The following is a 16,875-nucleotide window of genomic DNA, read 5'->3' on the forward strand; positions in this document are numbered from 1 at the left end:
GTATTCTTATATTAGTAATAAGACAATAAAACACTCGATTTGATTCGTTTAATCTAAATTATATTTTTTGATTTAATTTTTTTTTGTTTCTTTTTTTTTTGCTTATTGCATACTTTTGCAATAATATAATTAAAATATAATAATATAATTGAAATTATTATAAATCTCTTTTTTATATAAGTAGATTACAAAAATATGAACTACTTATTATAATAATAATAATAATAATAATAATGCTGCTATACGTATTTACATTAAATGATTTAACACGTCTTTATCTATGTACATGTATTCGATGTAAAATTATTTTTGCCACATTCATATTATCTTATAAAAAAGACATTGTATAAATATCATCTTATTAACCCCTTTGAGTTCTGTAAACGCATTTATGAATTTTATTAAAGTTTTTAATATGAATTATGAGCATGTATATGCATTTTTAAATTTGAATACAAAGAATACACCATGTGTATTAGTAATTGTTTCGAATCCTTGTCAGATCAAAATTATAATCGAAATAAACTTGTTTGTAATTTCATTTGGAAGAAAGACAATTATAATTTATTGTTAACTGTTCCTAATATAATTAATCAACAAAAAACTCACTCTAGTAATAAATTATTCCGTTCAGCCAAGAGTATTCAGCACTCAAAGGGTTAAACTAGACGTTCTCATATGTATGAAAATACATATACTGAATATATGTAACACTTATTCAGCCTTTTAAGTTTCTTAACGTTATGAAATGCGACAATTTTTAAATATTCAGGAAAAGTATAAAAATGTTACACATAAACAGCTTAAAATAATTATTTTCAAATAAAATATCTCAATTGTCAAATTTAAATATATTATTTACATTTTCTTTTCTTTTTTTCTTTTTTTTATTTTTTTTTTTTTATTAAATAGTAAAATTTATTAAAAATAACAATGATATAAGGCAATGAGTGATAATAGCTACACTTATGGACGTTGTTCGATATGACTTTTTTATGTTCATAGATTTTCCTACTATTTTGCATTAGATTTATTATGTATTTTAGATATGAAATCCATTGCTTGGTTGTCTCCTTTTCTATGTTCTAAAGCTCGAATTACGTCCGTACCTTAAAAAAAAAAAAAAACACAAGTTATAACGTTAAGCAATGTTTGAATAATTTTTAAAACAACTCACAGACAAATTTTGTTATTTGAAAAAAAATATATAATTTCTAATTCATACGTTTATTGCTTGGCCGTGAAAGTTTCAAATGAATTTGTTCCATCGATTCCATTCCTTTATCTGGTCCCATTTCTGAAATTTCACCGAATGCTAGAAAAGCTTCAGCCATAAATCTAGTTCGTAAGAAATCCTTGTCTTTAACTTCAAAAGCTACTATAGCATCCTCTATAGCTCTTTGTTCTTCGGTAAGAGGACTAAAATATTTGTAAAATACATTCAAGTAATAATATAAAATAAACAAACGTTTAAATTTAACATAAATAAATTACAAGTCTCTTACATGTTAAAAGTTTCATCAAAAAGAGGAAACAAAGTTTCTTTCTGTACGTGTGTCTTTGGTGTCTTAGTATCGATAAATTTGTTTTCCGGCAACAATCTTATTTTAACATAAGAGTCACATTTGCCTGTAAAAAAAAGAAAATGTGCATTTAATTAACTATTACTTGAGTGATATTTTCAAAACCCCAATGTATAACGAAACATGCACGGTGAAGGTGATTGTTGGAAACAATCGACAGTTCATCAACGAGACTCTATTTAATTTTGATAATGAAATAATTTTTTAAAATATTAATCAAATATATTTAGAGATATTTATTTAATAAGAATCTAGTTAATGAACAAATCTGTCGATTTTTTTATTTTTTATATCCGTGCCAGTTTATCCAACTATTCGAGCTAGGAAGAACATTGTGTCGTTTAAAAAGGGCTACATTATTTCTACTCGAAAATAATATATCGGTGCCATGCATTTTCAAAATCTAATCTCACTTAGGACAAGCAATCGACCAGTACGAGTTATGTAACAGAGATGAAATATAGAATTTGATTGCGTCCACTTTTATTTACATACTTTTCTTCCCTTCTTTCAGTCTTTGTTTAGATTTAGAGTGCAGTTTACGCTCGAGAGTAGACAGCTTGCCTATAAAATCTCCTATAAAATCGAAAAACATATCATTCTATGTCTACACCTCGTTTTACCAATTACCCAATCGCATTAAAAATATAATTCATTAGAAATTATTATTTTCTTAGTTCGAATATTCGTCAATCGTTTAATTCGTATTGTTCATTTAATATTTGCCATTCTCGTACTGTTGATATTGCACATGCACTTTCTATTTAAGTAACGCTTTTAATTTTCTACATTTATAATTCTTTTGCACGTATGTAACACATGTAACTCGTATATTATAATATTTCTTTTATTACGTTTTTATAAATAAATATTATTTTATTCACCATTGCTATCCATCGGTCGTAGATTTCTGGCATTGAGAATTTGAATGTTCAACGAATTGTTCAAGAAGGAAGCTTTTACAGTGAGAAGACCATAAATAGTTTCTTCCATTTCTTTCTGTTCTTTCAATCGATCTTGATTATATCGATGAATGAGCTCAGCTGTTTCCAAACCATGAAGTTTCAAAAGTTCTTCGATCTTCTCTAATACCTGTACGTTTGACGTTTCATCTGCACCGAGATTGAAAAATTTAATGAGCGTGTGAAGTGTCCGATGTAAATTAGAGTAGAAAGAAGGTGGTCTTCTTTTCTGTAAATAATTGTTCAAATAAATACATTAAATTTATACATATTTATTCACTCAATTAAGTGAATTAATAAAAAAGAAAAAAAATACGTTTCTTACTTCTAAATTACTGTTAACTAGTTGATAAAGTGTTTCAGACATAATCTCCCAAATAACTAATAGAACTCTTTCAAAATTATCTTGACTAAGATTATCGTGTAACGTTGTTAAATTAGAATCAAGATATTGCAATAGTCGATCCATCGCATTACTAGTTGTATCTATTAATTCAGCTCCTTCCATGAGATACCTGCAATTGTGTGATTAAATATTTGGTACATGTATAGTATATCTTTTTTTATAAACAATATTACTTACCTACTCATAGCAGGAGCCATTTTATGAGCTACAAATTCCAATAATTCAATAATTTTATTTCTAACTGTATCTGCTGCATTAGCGATGATCAATTCAAGAGTTTGTTTACAACGATCAGCTTCTTCCTCCGTTTTGTTTTCTTTTAAAGCATCAACGATAGCTTGAAGACCCAAATCATTTGCCAATGGTCCAATAGATGTTCTGATATAATCAATATTATTAATAGCAAAGCACCAGGCATTAGATACCAAAAATTTTCTCTCATAGACACTACTTTCATTGAGTTGTTCTAAATCTGTTGTAGTTTCTGCTTTTGTAGCCATCTTATCGGCATATGCAATAGAACACTTACAAATATCCTGTAACGCAATATTTATATTCATCTTATTATAATAACAAATATTATAAATTATAATAACATTCAAAAAATAATAATAACTCACGTCTATTATTTTAGCGATAAACGTATAAGATCCTTCAACATCAGGCCATGCCAATTGTGTCCAAAAAACTTTAATTTGATAAAAAATTGTTAAAGTATCTACTGCACTGGATGTATATTGCACAGTATTATCAACAGCCTGTAGCGTATCAAATTCAACAGCTCTATCGATTCGTTTCAAAGCTTTATAAACTGCAATATCCAACCAATGTGCTACACCACCTCTAAACCAATCGTGATAATTTTGAATTTTCATAGATTCTAATTGTCCTTCTGCACACACCATTTGACCAAATCTATGTAAAACAAATATTTGTTAGACAAATGATACAAAATAATTATTAATGATAATATAATATTTGATAAAATAATGATTATTAATAATGATGTATACTAATCATTATATTACTTTATTATTTTAATAACTTACACAGCATATCGTTGTAACGTGAGATAAAGTTCAAACAAAGTTGTACCAAGACTTAATTCAGCATCGTTGTTACTATCAACTTCTATACGTTTCAATCTTACACATAAATCTTCCACAACATCCATGCACATGTCACTTATTTTTTCTTCATAAGTAATGTACAATGTTCTTGTATAAGGAAAATTCATTTTTCTAGAAAAAATAAAATTGTTACAGATCACACATCAAATAAATTCTATTAATTATAAAATACTTCATATAAATATATATATATATATCTTACTTAATGAACAATTTGTCGTAATGATCTATAGATCGTTGTAAATCTGCTCTGATTAATTGAATTATTTTAATGTGGAATCTGAGTACATCTTCATCCGAATTAGTCTCAGGAGTAGTATTACTTGTTATATGTTCATACCTTTTAACATAATAATATATAATCATAAATATAAATATAAATCATAATAGAAAAATTGTATATTTACATATATGTTACGTCCTGTAAACGTTTTTATTGAAGTGAAAACTTCTTTAGAATGGGAGTGATCTGAAAAGTAAATAAACGCGGTCAACGCGAAATTTTTCAATAAAATAAAAAAGTTTTTTAAAAAAGGAACTCGTTTACGAGACTCTTTTACAAGGCCTAATGAAAAATAAACTACAGACATATCGGAAATACCCTACGGACTTAACGGAAATACCCTACGGACTTATCGGAAATACCCTACAGACTTTTCGGAAAAAACCTCACTACTTTTCGGAAAAAAACCTCACTACTTTTCGGAAAAAACCTTACTATAGAGGTGTTTGCTACACTAACAGAGGTGTTTAGTTACCATGCATTTTTTAGTTACCATAAGCAACTCGTCTCATTTCTTCAAATTGAGAACTTGCTTAGTGTATAATATGCTTTGTATTATATGTCATTAAAACGTAAAATAATTTTTGAATGTGGTAACAATATTATAATAATGATATTATAACAAATAAACCCTACAATTATCCTACACCTGATATTCTGCATTCGTCTCATTCTCTCGAAACTTAGTTTTCCGAAGGTTTCACTTCTAACACGTGTGATCTACCCACATGATATTTTTTTTCTACGCTCAACATTTTCATTGTTTAAAGCTAGATTTCTACAACATGAGGAACATGTTAGAATCCAAAACCTATTTTATGATCTTTATCAAACCTTTATATTTTTATTATCCTTTTTCTATAAACACTTGCAAACTTCCTAAATCTCTGATGAACTCCTAATATTTCTAAAAAAAATATGCTATGCGAACTTTCATTTGTACTTTTAAAAAATACATTTTCATTTAAATTCTTTGACGCCATAGGACGTAATATATATATATATATAATTTGTATAAAAACAAAATACTCACCATTCAATACAACCTTGTATAACTGTATTTTCTAAGCCTCGAAAAACATCCAATTTCGTACCATCCGGTTCTGGAAACCAAGAATACATCTTCGCAGGAAATAGATCAAAATCATCCGGAATTTTAAGAGTAGAAATGGATGATAATATCCTAAAATTAATTAGATTAATATAATTATTATTTAAAAAAAATTTTTTTTTAATATTTGATAGATCAAAGAAAATATTGTACCCTAAAATAGCCGTTAACTGTGACATGGCATTTTTATCTCCTAAAACTAATCTTCTTATTTTTCTTATACTGTTTAAACAAGAATAAAGTATTTTCCTAGTTGCATCCCAAAATAATTTAGTTTCGTCTGTTGAAAATAATCCATTATCCATAGGTCTTAATAAATCCACTATCAATTTATTAAAAACCATAAAATTAAGTGGATGTTCTTGATGAATCCTAGCATATTCGATCCATTTAGCCAGATCAACGTTTCTATCCAATAAACCACGTTGTGCACTATGTTGAAGTATCAAAGCTTCTGCTGGACCAGACCATCGACCACACCAACAATATTTTTCAACTTTTTCAGTTTCAAGTTCGTATAACAATAAAACTCTTAATAAATGTCTATGCTCTTGTGCAGCAACTTGTGCATTGTGTTCCGTACTAAAAGCCAATTTTAATTTAACAACTCCTCGTCGTTTAGTCTTATTTTTTTCTCCAAAGAATACCACATCGTATGTCCAGTAGTTGGAATATCCTAAATAAAATTAATTCATATAAAAATAAATATTTAAATAAAGAGTATAGAATCAATATAATGATAATCATGAACTAAACAAATGTAAATTATCTACAATGGGGATAATATAACAATGTGAATAATGTAACCAGATGTTCATAACACTGTAAACCTATTAAAGTCGTATAAAACAGTCACGTGAACAAATAGAAGATTTGACATGATCTATCGTAATGCAATATTGCTCTTATTGATCGTTCAATAAATTTTTCATGAGTGAACTTGATATTAATATGAACTTATTATTAATATTTTTGTTTTCATTAAAGAATTATTTTCATTTCCATTCTTTTTTTTTACTATTGCTTCGTTATTTTATTATATAATATTAAATAATTAAATGAATAATACCTTCAAAGGTATTCGACAACGTCCAATAAATTCGTTATCATGACTACCAGTTGTGGCTGTTACAGCAATTTCTTTAGCAAGTTTAACGAGACCACGAACACCTTTAATATCTTTAACTTTACTTATTTTCTCAGGAACAGTTTCAGCTGCATCCGAAATCCCTATTACAAAAGAAAAACCATGTAAGAATAAAATATATTAATATTAATCGAATATAAATGAAATATCTTGAAAAATATTTACCAAACTTCTAAAGATAAGACATCGTTTTCTGGATCCTCTAAAGGTCTATAAAAAAAAATAACATTTAATTATTTAATATTCGTTTCTTAGTAGTTATGAACAATTCAATATGTAAATATTTATTAATGTGCCAATTAATAGTAACAATATTTTATGATTGATTCATGGTGTTACTTGCAATAGGCAACGATGGGGTTCTTTACATAAATGTACAAATGCGTTGCCTACTGAAGGAATAGACAAAATTTCGTATTAGCAGATAACACATGAAAACAATATTATCAACCGAGTGCAGAATAAAATACATAATTCGTTGATAAACGGAATAATATTTAAATCAAATTGTGCTAAACAAAAAACGATACATATCTTTCTCTAAAATATTAATAATTCCAATTTCTAATAATTTATCCGTTTATCAAAGAATTATATTAAAACATCTCTAATAATCGTATAAAGAAAAATAATCACACTCACAATTCAAAATGTTCTTCCCATACTGGACTAAGCGTAAAAGTTTTTACAGCAGTATTGTATCTTCTAGTAGGAGCCGATTCGAGATAAAGGGCACAAAAGGGATCACTTTTTCCATTAGAATCTTTGGATACCAATTCTTTGGCTTCGATTACTTCTACACTGAGACGCATTTCTGGAGGCTAATTAAAAATATAAGAATTTATTCTTTAATATCAAATTGTAATTGTGAACTAATTTATAGATAAAAAAAAAAGAAATTGATTTAAACAAAACAAAAATTAAGAACCTCCATGTTTTGCGTTTCTTCCCTAATTCTTTCGTGAGTTTCATTGTCAATTTTGAATGCATTTTGCAAATGATTTAACAATGCTTCTTGTGCACATTCGTTACTAACATCATATCCGATTTGATGTTGTGTCATATACACGAGGGCAGTGTAAAGTTCCTCGATCTGTGAAAAATATAAATCATCGACCTAAATAATATTCACTATCATTTATTACACATTTTATTATTAGGTCTACCGAAAACATCCTGTATATATAATTATTATATTATTTTGATTTATTATATTTTTTATTATATTATATATTATATATATATATATATATTAAATATCTTTTTTTAAACGATACGATCAACCATGTTCGATCTTCCTAATTTTATAAACAAGTTTTTTAAGAAAAAAAAATGTAATATTTATTACAGCTATTTATTTATTTCATAAATGTACAGTTGTCATAATACGACAGTCGTAAAAATTCTTAAAAATGAAAATTGATATTTTAACCCCCCAAATGATAAAATCATAATGATTCTCATATCTTAACAAAAAAATTGTTCATAAAATCACAACAATAAATATTACATTTTCTTCACTAAACCAACTTTTATGACTACCTTTTATTTGTTTATAAAAACCAAGAGTATTACATGTGGTTTTAAATGAGACACTTTGTATAATACATAAATTCTCATCAAGCAAAAATAAACTCACCGTCATTGCTTGTAAAAGAATATTAGTTCTTCTTTGAATTTCTGCTTTTGGTATTCCACGAAAATGATTTCTTTTTCTATCGTAGATACTCGCCCCACCGGGCGAACTAGTACTAACCATTTTGTCGTTCACGCAAATATCATTATCACTTTTATCAATGCAAATAAAAAATAAAACCTCAACAATAGTATTGTGTTCGTTGACACTTCACCTTTACATTAACATAAAACAATAATAAGATAGAAGTCTCGTCAAACTTGTAGGGATCAAAGTTTTGCACTGTCACTACCAAATTTATTTATAGATCATTTACGACTGGTGGCCTTAAGAAATTAGAATTGCCATTTGGCATTTGTTTAAATGATGAAAGACTGTAGAAGAGACAAATTAAATTTTAAGAAAGAAGAATTTAGGACAAGGCGACAATGACCCAGAGAAAATCCACATATTAGCCAAAAACAATGACCATGCTTTCATATGTTCCATTAAAATTCTTTCTCATTTCAAAATCGGGAAAGTATGGATAACGATGTTGAACACTTGAGAATCTTTCTTTACTTATTTATATATAGTATATATTACAACGAGCTTATTCTCGAGTAAGGAACAAAGAACTTCTTTATCATACGTTAACACCGAGACAAAGACGTACGAATAATGAATAAAGAGTTCTAGCACACACGAAGAAAGATTGACCACGATTGAACACTTGTGGTGACATGATCGAAACCGATCTTTCTTTTTCACCGATCTATCATAACGAACGATTCACTGCACGATACAAAGACAAACAACATAAATTAAAGTTTTTAACAAGACTGCAAGAAAACAATGTGCGTTAGTTAAAACGACTTATTTACATTTGTATTTCGTCAAAATTGAACTTTCACCATGACCTTTTCTTATCAAACGATAAAACAAACTGATGATTATTCAATCGTTCGTATACATAATCACCAATAATACATAATCCAATTAAGTCCAGTTATAATACGTAAATAATCTTGTTTTATTTTTTTTTTGGTTTCCTTATCAAAATAATATTTTTATCGAGGAACTGATTTTATGAAATATAAAATCTAATTATAATATTATCATATATTTATTATATATTTATTTAGATAGATAATCAAATTATATATTAATTCGTAAGAGAGAAGAAGAAAAAAAGATTGTTAAAATTTAATTAAAATAATTCTATCGAATTGAATAATTAAATTTTATAAATACATAATTATTATTTAATATGTAAGGAAAAAGAAAATGTTCTTCCAACGAATAAAAGGCAGATAGATACACAAATTATTCGTTTTACAAAAGAAATATATAAATATATGTCCGAGTGCTCTTTTTTTAGCACTTTCTAACATACGTCATGGAAAGAAGAACCAATAGGAATGCAGTAAGGTATAGTACAAATAGTTGATTCTTTGCCATTACTTTAGAAAAAAAAATATTCTCTTGACGAATCAATTACTCGTAAACAATCACGAATAGAAAAGAAATGATTAGTACGAAAAAGAGAGAACGTTCGCTAAGAGACTTACGCGTATGCATACGTTTATAGAGATAATAGACAAAATAACAAGATATATCTATTAGTAGATCAACATTGAAGCTGTCTGTTGCATCCTCAGTTAAATTGACTAAACTTTGCCAAGTATAATTGACTCTGACAATGAAGTTTCCTGTGTTTTAAGATTATCACTCTTTTTAAATTGTTTATTTCATAAATCACGCTCATACTTTAATCAAACAATATTAAAATTAAAAATAATACACTGCATACTGCATGGGATATTCGTATTAAAAATAAAAGAAATAAATTTGTATATATACATAGGGTGTTTCAAAATATGTGAACATAACTTCAGGAATATGTTTAAGTACTCTAAAAAAAAAAGATTTCTAAAATCATATATTCGATGTAGCCTTGTTCCTAAATTATAATATAAATGACAGACACACAACTAACTGACAGACAAAAATGACTATAATTCAAAAACAAGATCTTACCATATTCTTTTTTTTTTATTTTAACATACTTAAATGACTATTAAAGTTATACCCACACATATTTTGAAACATCTTGTATATACATACATTTATATAAGAACTCAACGAGAGAGAGAGAGAGAGAGAGAGAGATTAATCTTATTTTAAAAAAATAAACTTGAAATATTCGTTGTTTATTGCGTCTTATATTAATCGTAGAAATGATATCAACAAAGAAATATAAAAAGAGTACAAAAGTATGCCATATCCCGTTTGAACTGACCCACAGGGCAAATGCAACTACAATGCGTTAGTACGTTCATACAATTGTGTCCAATGAAAGTTGATATACCGGCAATTAGCTCGTTGACCATCAAGGCATACACGGAGATAGAACCACCCGGTATGTGAAGTATACACGAATATGTATTACTGTATGTAATATGTAGATGTGCGAGACTACCGTCCTTCCTACTCAGCTGACGCCCAATTTTCGTAAAATTATGCAATTTTCTCCTGGTCCAATTTTACGCATCGTCGTTCTATTTCCGAGTCTACGTTATGTGGGTGAAGTTCATTCAAGAATTTTAACCTTCTTTTTTTTTTTTATTTTTCTTTTTTCTCACCTATTTTGGATTCGAAACTTTAGAAATATTTTTATAATTAATTTCTCCTTTGTTTTTGTGAAATGTTTTTTTTTTTTTTTATTAAAATATGAGTTCATCTAACGCTAATGGAATGATCTTATAAAAGAGATACAAAATACTAGAAAAAGAAATTAATTATTTGTTAAATGGTATTTCCGTAAATTTGCTTATTTTTTTCAATTATTTTACAGAGAATATTGCTTAACCTTATTTTCCGAGTAGAAGTTTACTTATATACATACATATATCTTAAATAAATCCCCGCACACGCATTTTCCACGAAATTCACTCGCGAACTAATGGCAAGAGTCGAGAAGTAGAAACTCGTCGATTAAAATGATTCAATTCTCCATATCGTAAAAGTTAATTAATTTTAAAACGATTAATACAATCGTAAAACCATGGAATATGAAATATCCAATAACAGTGGTCTTACTGATATTCTATATAAAAATATTATAAATAATAATTACACGCGCATCTATTAACAAAGAATCTTCAGTAGAGTGAAAACATTTCTATCTTATCTATCACCCATAACTTTTCAAAAAAAAATCAAATCAATGATCTATGATTTATCGATCAATTTCAAATAAACTCGTTTTGATTACATATTAAATCAAACATTAAATTTATACACATGAATTTTTTATATATTAAAATTCATCAAACACAATGAAAAACAAAATATTTCCCATAACAAATAGATGAAAATATTTGTTTAAATAATTTCAACAGAACTATAATATGATTTGATCAATTTTGAATAAACTCGCGAATTATAATAAAATCCCGATTAACTCCAATAATCCAAATCATACGCACTTTATTTTGTTAACGATGTGAACGATAATCAACAACGAACACAATGAGGGGGGCGGGCGGGCGGGGGAGTAAAAAAGGAAAGAAAAAAAAAGATAAAGATATATAATCAGGATAACATTCGCGAGATGAAGAGAAGACAGGGACTTGACGGAGGCAAGCTCAACACTGCCAGGAATAGATAGATCGTTGGGATCACAGTTCGTTGTTGGTCGTCGTAGTCGTCGTCGTCGTCGTCGTCGTCGTTGGTCGTTGGTCGTTGGTCGTCGTCGTCGTCGTAGTTTGTAGTCATAGTTGCCATTAACGAACACCAAGAACTACGTTTCGAATGGAACTTAACTACTCCGATTGAGCTTTCAGGATAATACTACCCTAACTCTTGTTATTTCTTTTCTCTTTCTTCACTCTTTACAATTTACTCTTTCTCTTTCCGTTTCTATCTCACACACTTTTCCCTCAATTTACTTAGAATGTTAATCTTGCATTTATAGAGATGCACGTGAGTTCGGTTATCGGTTATAGAATTGCAAGAATCGAAATAGAAAGGGTGTCATTATCCAAACTAGAATACTTTACAATTACATTGATACAAACGTGATAGGTGTATATTACCTTTCTCTATCAAAGATAATACTCTAATTTTTTGTATCCCTGTGTTTATTCCAGATTAAAATAGAAAGTAATAATTATAGTATTGAATGTATGTATTTTAAATAGATATTGACGATTTATAAATCAATCATTGATTGAACTTTAATTATATTAATGATAAAATAAATATTAAATAAAAATATTAATAATAAATTGAGAGAGAGGGATCATTCAAATTATTGATTTGAATTCAATTGATCAAAAATTAAAAGGGAAAGAAAGTATCGTGTGAAACTACGACGACTTTGATTTCTTTTAATGATGTATCTAAACTCGACATTGAGACTTCTTTTCGAATTAATATTCTGAACATTCTACTTTGATTGCTCCTTTATCTCTCGATTGTGATAAAAGTGGTCGGATTTAAAAGTAGAACGGAAAGTCCTTTTGTTAAGTAACATTTACTATATTCATTGTTAACACATCTATAAAACATATTTTTTGTTTCGTGTCTTGTGTGATACAATTATATATTATGAAAGTTTTATTTAATGTATGTATAATTATTCGTAATGTTATATATCTTATTTATGTTAATTGTAATTGTCAATTTCTCGCGTGTTAGAATTTGTGGATTTTTTTTTTTTTTTTTTTTTTATTATGACTGTAAAGATTTAATCACGATAAATTAGTTACATTTTATTTGCATTATACACATGATATTTATATATAAAATATAAATATATATAAAATATATTTATATATATTTATATAAAATTTAGATAAATTTTATTAATTTTTAAATAAATTTAAATTTTAATAAAAATTAAATTAATTTTTGTAAATTTTATTCATGATATTTATATAGAATAAAAAATAATAAGTGAAAACTTGACAATGCAACAACTATCACCAAACAAAAGATCATAAAATTACAGATAATTAATAATTTACCTTAATAATTATAATAATATATAAATGTAACTCTTTAAAAATTGATCAATTAATTTTTATATCAAAAAATTAATATATGAATTTTTGCATAACGTTGTAGAAGATAATTCATAAAATTTTTTCATTTTTCGTGTTATCGATTATTGATGTTTTTTTTCTATTCGGGGTGTAAAATTTAAAAAATGTCGACTATTTTAAATAAAAATATGATCGAAAAATATTGACTGATCAATTTTTTCAAACTTACGTTTAATTTCACGTTTTTGATGGAAACAGGAACACCTAACTTCCCGTGTTACGTTGCACACCATTGTGACTCATTACTCAAACAACCCTTAACACTCGCGTAACCAAAACAAACTATTACGACGACAGTTAGTACTACAATGAGAAAGTAAGTTTCTCCGTCAACCCTTCGACGAGCTACCATGTAACCTTTGAAAAATCAATATCAGGACGATCGTCAGGACTACTCACTCATGTGAGGGTAACTGCAGTATAAACAATAGACGAGTTATCGATCCGACGTCTAAAAATGAATTTATCATTCGAATACACAGACAAATATCGATCAATCGTTACTTTTATGTAGGTTTTCGTAAAATTAAACAAAAATATTTTACACATGAAACTTATCTTTCAACGATTTTTTAGTATTAAAAAATATCAAAACATTTAATCGAATGATTATAAACGAATGAACTTAAACATTGATGTATAGTACATATAATTATACAATATTTGCTTAGATGAAAAATCTGATTCGAATTATTATGAAATAATGGTTTACTTAAGTTTGATATTTTTTTTTTTTTTTTAATTAGTAACAAATAAATCGTTATGTTCAATGTTACTTATAAACTTTTGCTTCCGTATGGAATCACTTGAGAATTTTTCTCATATGTATACTACGTCAGAATGCTGACGTGAGAAAAGGATAAAACCATCATCAACGTTAAACTGATACAACTAAAAACGATTTCATTAATGTCTTTCAATAACACTTGGCTTCTGTTATTTTTATTCGAGGATTAAGATCTTCTTTCTCACAATGTGGGAATGAAACGCGAATCTAAAAAAAGAAACATCTCCAACGAACAGCTTGCTATCTCATGACCGAAATATGTCGAATAGATTCTACGGCTTTTAAATTTACGAGCATTTAGAGTATTTCAAATGTTCAAAGCTACAAAAATTTGTATAGTCTTAAATTCGAATAGGGGTAGTCTCGGATTTATTTTTCATGAAAGGATCATTTAAATTCTTTCAAGTAAATTTAACTTTAGTTGAAAATAATATTGTTTTAAATTTTGTAATAAAGTTGGCTTACAAGGGGAGTGAAAGATCATGTCCTCACGGATTTTGTTCACATTTTATAGGATAATAGATTTTGCTTCCCTATTCACGAATATATATGGTTACAGGGGCCGCTATTCAATAATTTTTTAGATATTTGCAATTAAAGAAGATAAATAAAGATGCCGTTTAATCCTTAAATTCATTTCTCAATTCTCAAATTCAAAAATAATATAAATATAATATTCAAAAATAATATTTATATAATATTCAAAAATAATATTCATATAATATTCAAAAATGATAGCATATTTTTAATTAAATACAATTAAATATAAATTATTCTAATTATATATTAATAATTTAATAATATTATATATTAAAAATTTAATTAAATAATTAAATATAAATTATTACACTTATTGACAAAACCCATGAATATATTTCGAGTTAATTTGATTTCTGATTTTCATCCTACACGCACCCAATTATTATTATTTTAATTGTATAATTGAACGAAAAATAATATAACTAATTTTGTTGATCGTATGAAAAATATTATGTAAAATTGACTTACATTTAGGCCAACGGAATCTATCAAAAAATTATGTGCATGTTCTTTCTCATCTCGATCACTGTCAGTTTCCAATAAAGCTTCGGTTGGTTCCTCGATGCTTTCAACCTCGCTAAGACTATCATCGTCTTCAACTCCTGTTTCTTCTTTCTTTTTTGGAATTGGTCCTTCAATTTGTTCTTGAGCACGTACTTTTTCGACCAACAACGTGCCAAGATTTTCGAAGAAGCCACCATCGATTTCCTGTATCCTGCAGCAATCAAAATTCAAAATATTTCTTACGTTTCATTACACGATAACTGCAGATGATCTAATCATGTTGACAGTTTGAGAAAAAAAAAAATTAAAAATTTGAAAAATTCTTACTTTGTTGGTGTTCAAGGAAAACGTGATAAAATGATGAAAAAGGAAAGAAAAAAAGATGGTACAAATTTTCTAGGAATTAAACAACTCAATGCTAAATACAAATAACAATAATCAATAAATTTCCACTTTTATTCTATAATTCGTTTGAATTAATTTTGTGCTGCTGAATTCAGTTAAAAAAAAAAAATCAGATTTGTTCTACGTAGTCAACAGTACACTTATTGTTAGATTATAAATAAAATATAATAGATAACAAGCAACTAAAAATACTACTAACAAAAATTAGTGTAATTAAATACAAACAACAAATGCAGATTCAAAACTCAATACTGTTTTTAATAAAATATGGTAATAAAAGATATATATAAATCTAAATTACTCAAAAAACTTAACACGCTAACACATTTTAAAAAATACAAATTTAGATTATATGCACAAAACTGCATACTAATTGATACATAACACGACAAATGCAAAATACCTATTAACTAGTATAATCAAACATTATCCCAAATAATTAAACATTATCCCCTACCAAATTAAAATCCAGTTTTATAAAATACAAATTCCGATTATGTGCACAAAACTGCATACTAATTGATACATAACACGACAAATGCAAAATACCTATTAACTAGTATAATCAAACATTGTCCCAAATAATTAAACATTATACCCTACCAAATTAAAATCCAGTTTTAATCACCGTACAATATATCGCACTGTAAACAAAAAAACAAAATGTTAGCAATCAATGCGCTCGTTTTTGTTTTTCAACTCAAACGCGATAAACGTTTACGTCGATAAGTAAAATACAATTTTTTAATCGAGTTGCAGAAGAAAAATAAAATCAAGCAAAATTGCAACATCGATGGAAACAAGTGCATAATGGCGCATACCTTATACGTTGCACTTTTCTAATGTGTGTTTGTTCGTCTATAAAAGCAATACAAACGAATAATGAAATATTGAAAAATTGTCGATAAATAACAAACCAAAAAATGAATTATACATTTACTAAATAAGCCATTCAACATTATGAAGTCGTAATACTACTACGTTTCACCTTTTAGAAATAAAGTTGAATGCTGCAAATTTCCAATAGATGCTAGCTGTAGTAACTGGTTTATTTTCTGGCTTTTGTGACATACGAACAGCAGCTATCGCGTAATAAGGATGTTTTTCGTCCAGTTTATGAAAATGTGCCATTTTGTATAATCCTTTCTTCCTTTAGGAAAAAAAAACAAGACAATCGTATTTCCTATTCGAATTATCGATGACGAATAAACTGTTATCTATCGATGCGTTATATCTTCTTCATAATAAATAAAATCATTTCACTAACACGATTGAACAATTATTATTAGAA

The 16,875-nt window shown here is 27.3% G+C and overlaps 1 protein-coding gene across 1 annotated transcript in view; it reads right to left on the minus strand.

The window, feature by feature from the left end:
• stac (C2 and C2B_Munc13-like domain-containing protein staccato) overlaps positions 1 to 16,875 on the minus strand; it is a 19,857-nt gene continuing 2,982 nt past the window's right edge. Inside the window, 20 exon segments of the mRNA XM_015328660.2 lie at positions 1 to 1,109; positions 1,226 to 1,419; positions 1,506 to 1,629; positions 2,079 to 2,159; positions 2,468 to 2,774; positions 2,871 to 3,060; positions 3,129 to 3,487; positions 3,572 to 3,866; positions 4,001 to 4,192; positions 4,284 to 4,421; positions 5,398 to 5,547; positions 5,629 to 6,109; positions 6,112 to 6,151; positions 6,545 to 6,697; positions 6,699 to 6,705; positions 6,788 to 6,832; positions 7,265 to 7,443; positions 7,551 to 7,715; positions 15,144 to 15,390; positions 16,573 to 16,734. Coding sequence (XP_015184146.2) covers positions 1,015 to 1,109; positions 1,226 to 1,419; positions 1,506 to 1,629; positions 2,079 to 2,159; positions 2,468 to 2,774; positions 2,871 to 3,060; positions 3,129 to 3,487; positions 3,572 to 3,866; positions 4,001 to 4,192; positions 4,284 to 4,421; positions 5,398 to 5,547; positions 5,629 to 6,109; positions 6,112 to 6,151; positions 6,545 to 6,697; positions 6,699 to 6,705; positions 6,788 to 6,832; positions 7,265 to 7,443; positions 7,551 to 7,715; positions 15,144 to 15,390; positions 16,573 to 16,734 — 3,604 coding nt within the window. The 3' untranslated portion in view covers positions 1 to 1,014.

This window comes from Polistes dominula, unplaced genomic scaffold (assembly GCF_049000335.1).
Source record: "Polistes dominula isolate Pdom_NZ unplaced genomic scaffold, Pdom_raw_medaka contig_28, whole genome shotgun sequence".
Taxonomy (NCBI): Eukaryota; Metazoa; Arthropoda; class Insecta; order Hymenoptera; family Vespidae; genus Polistes; species Polistes dominula.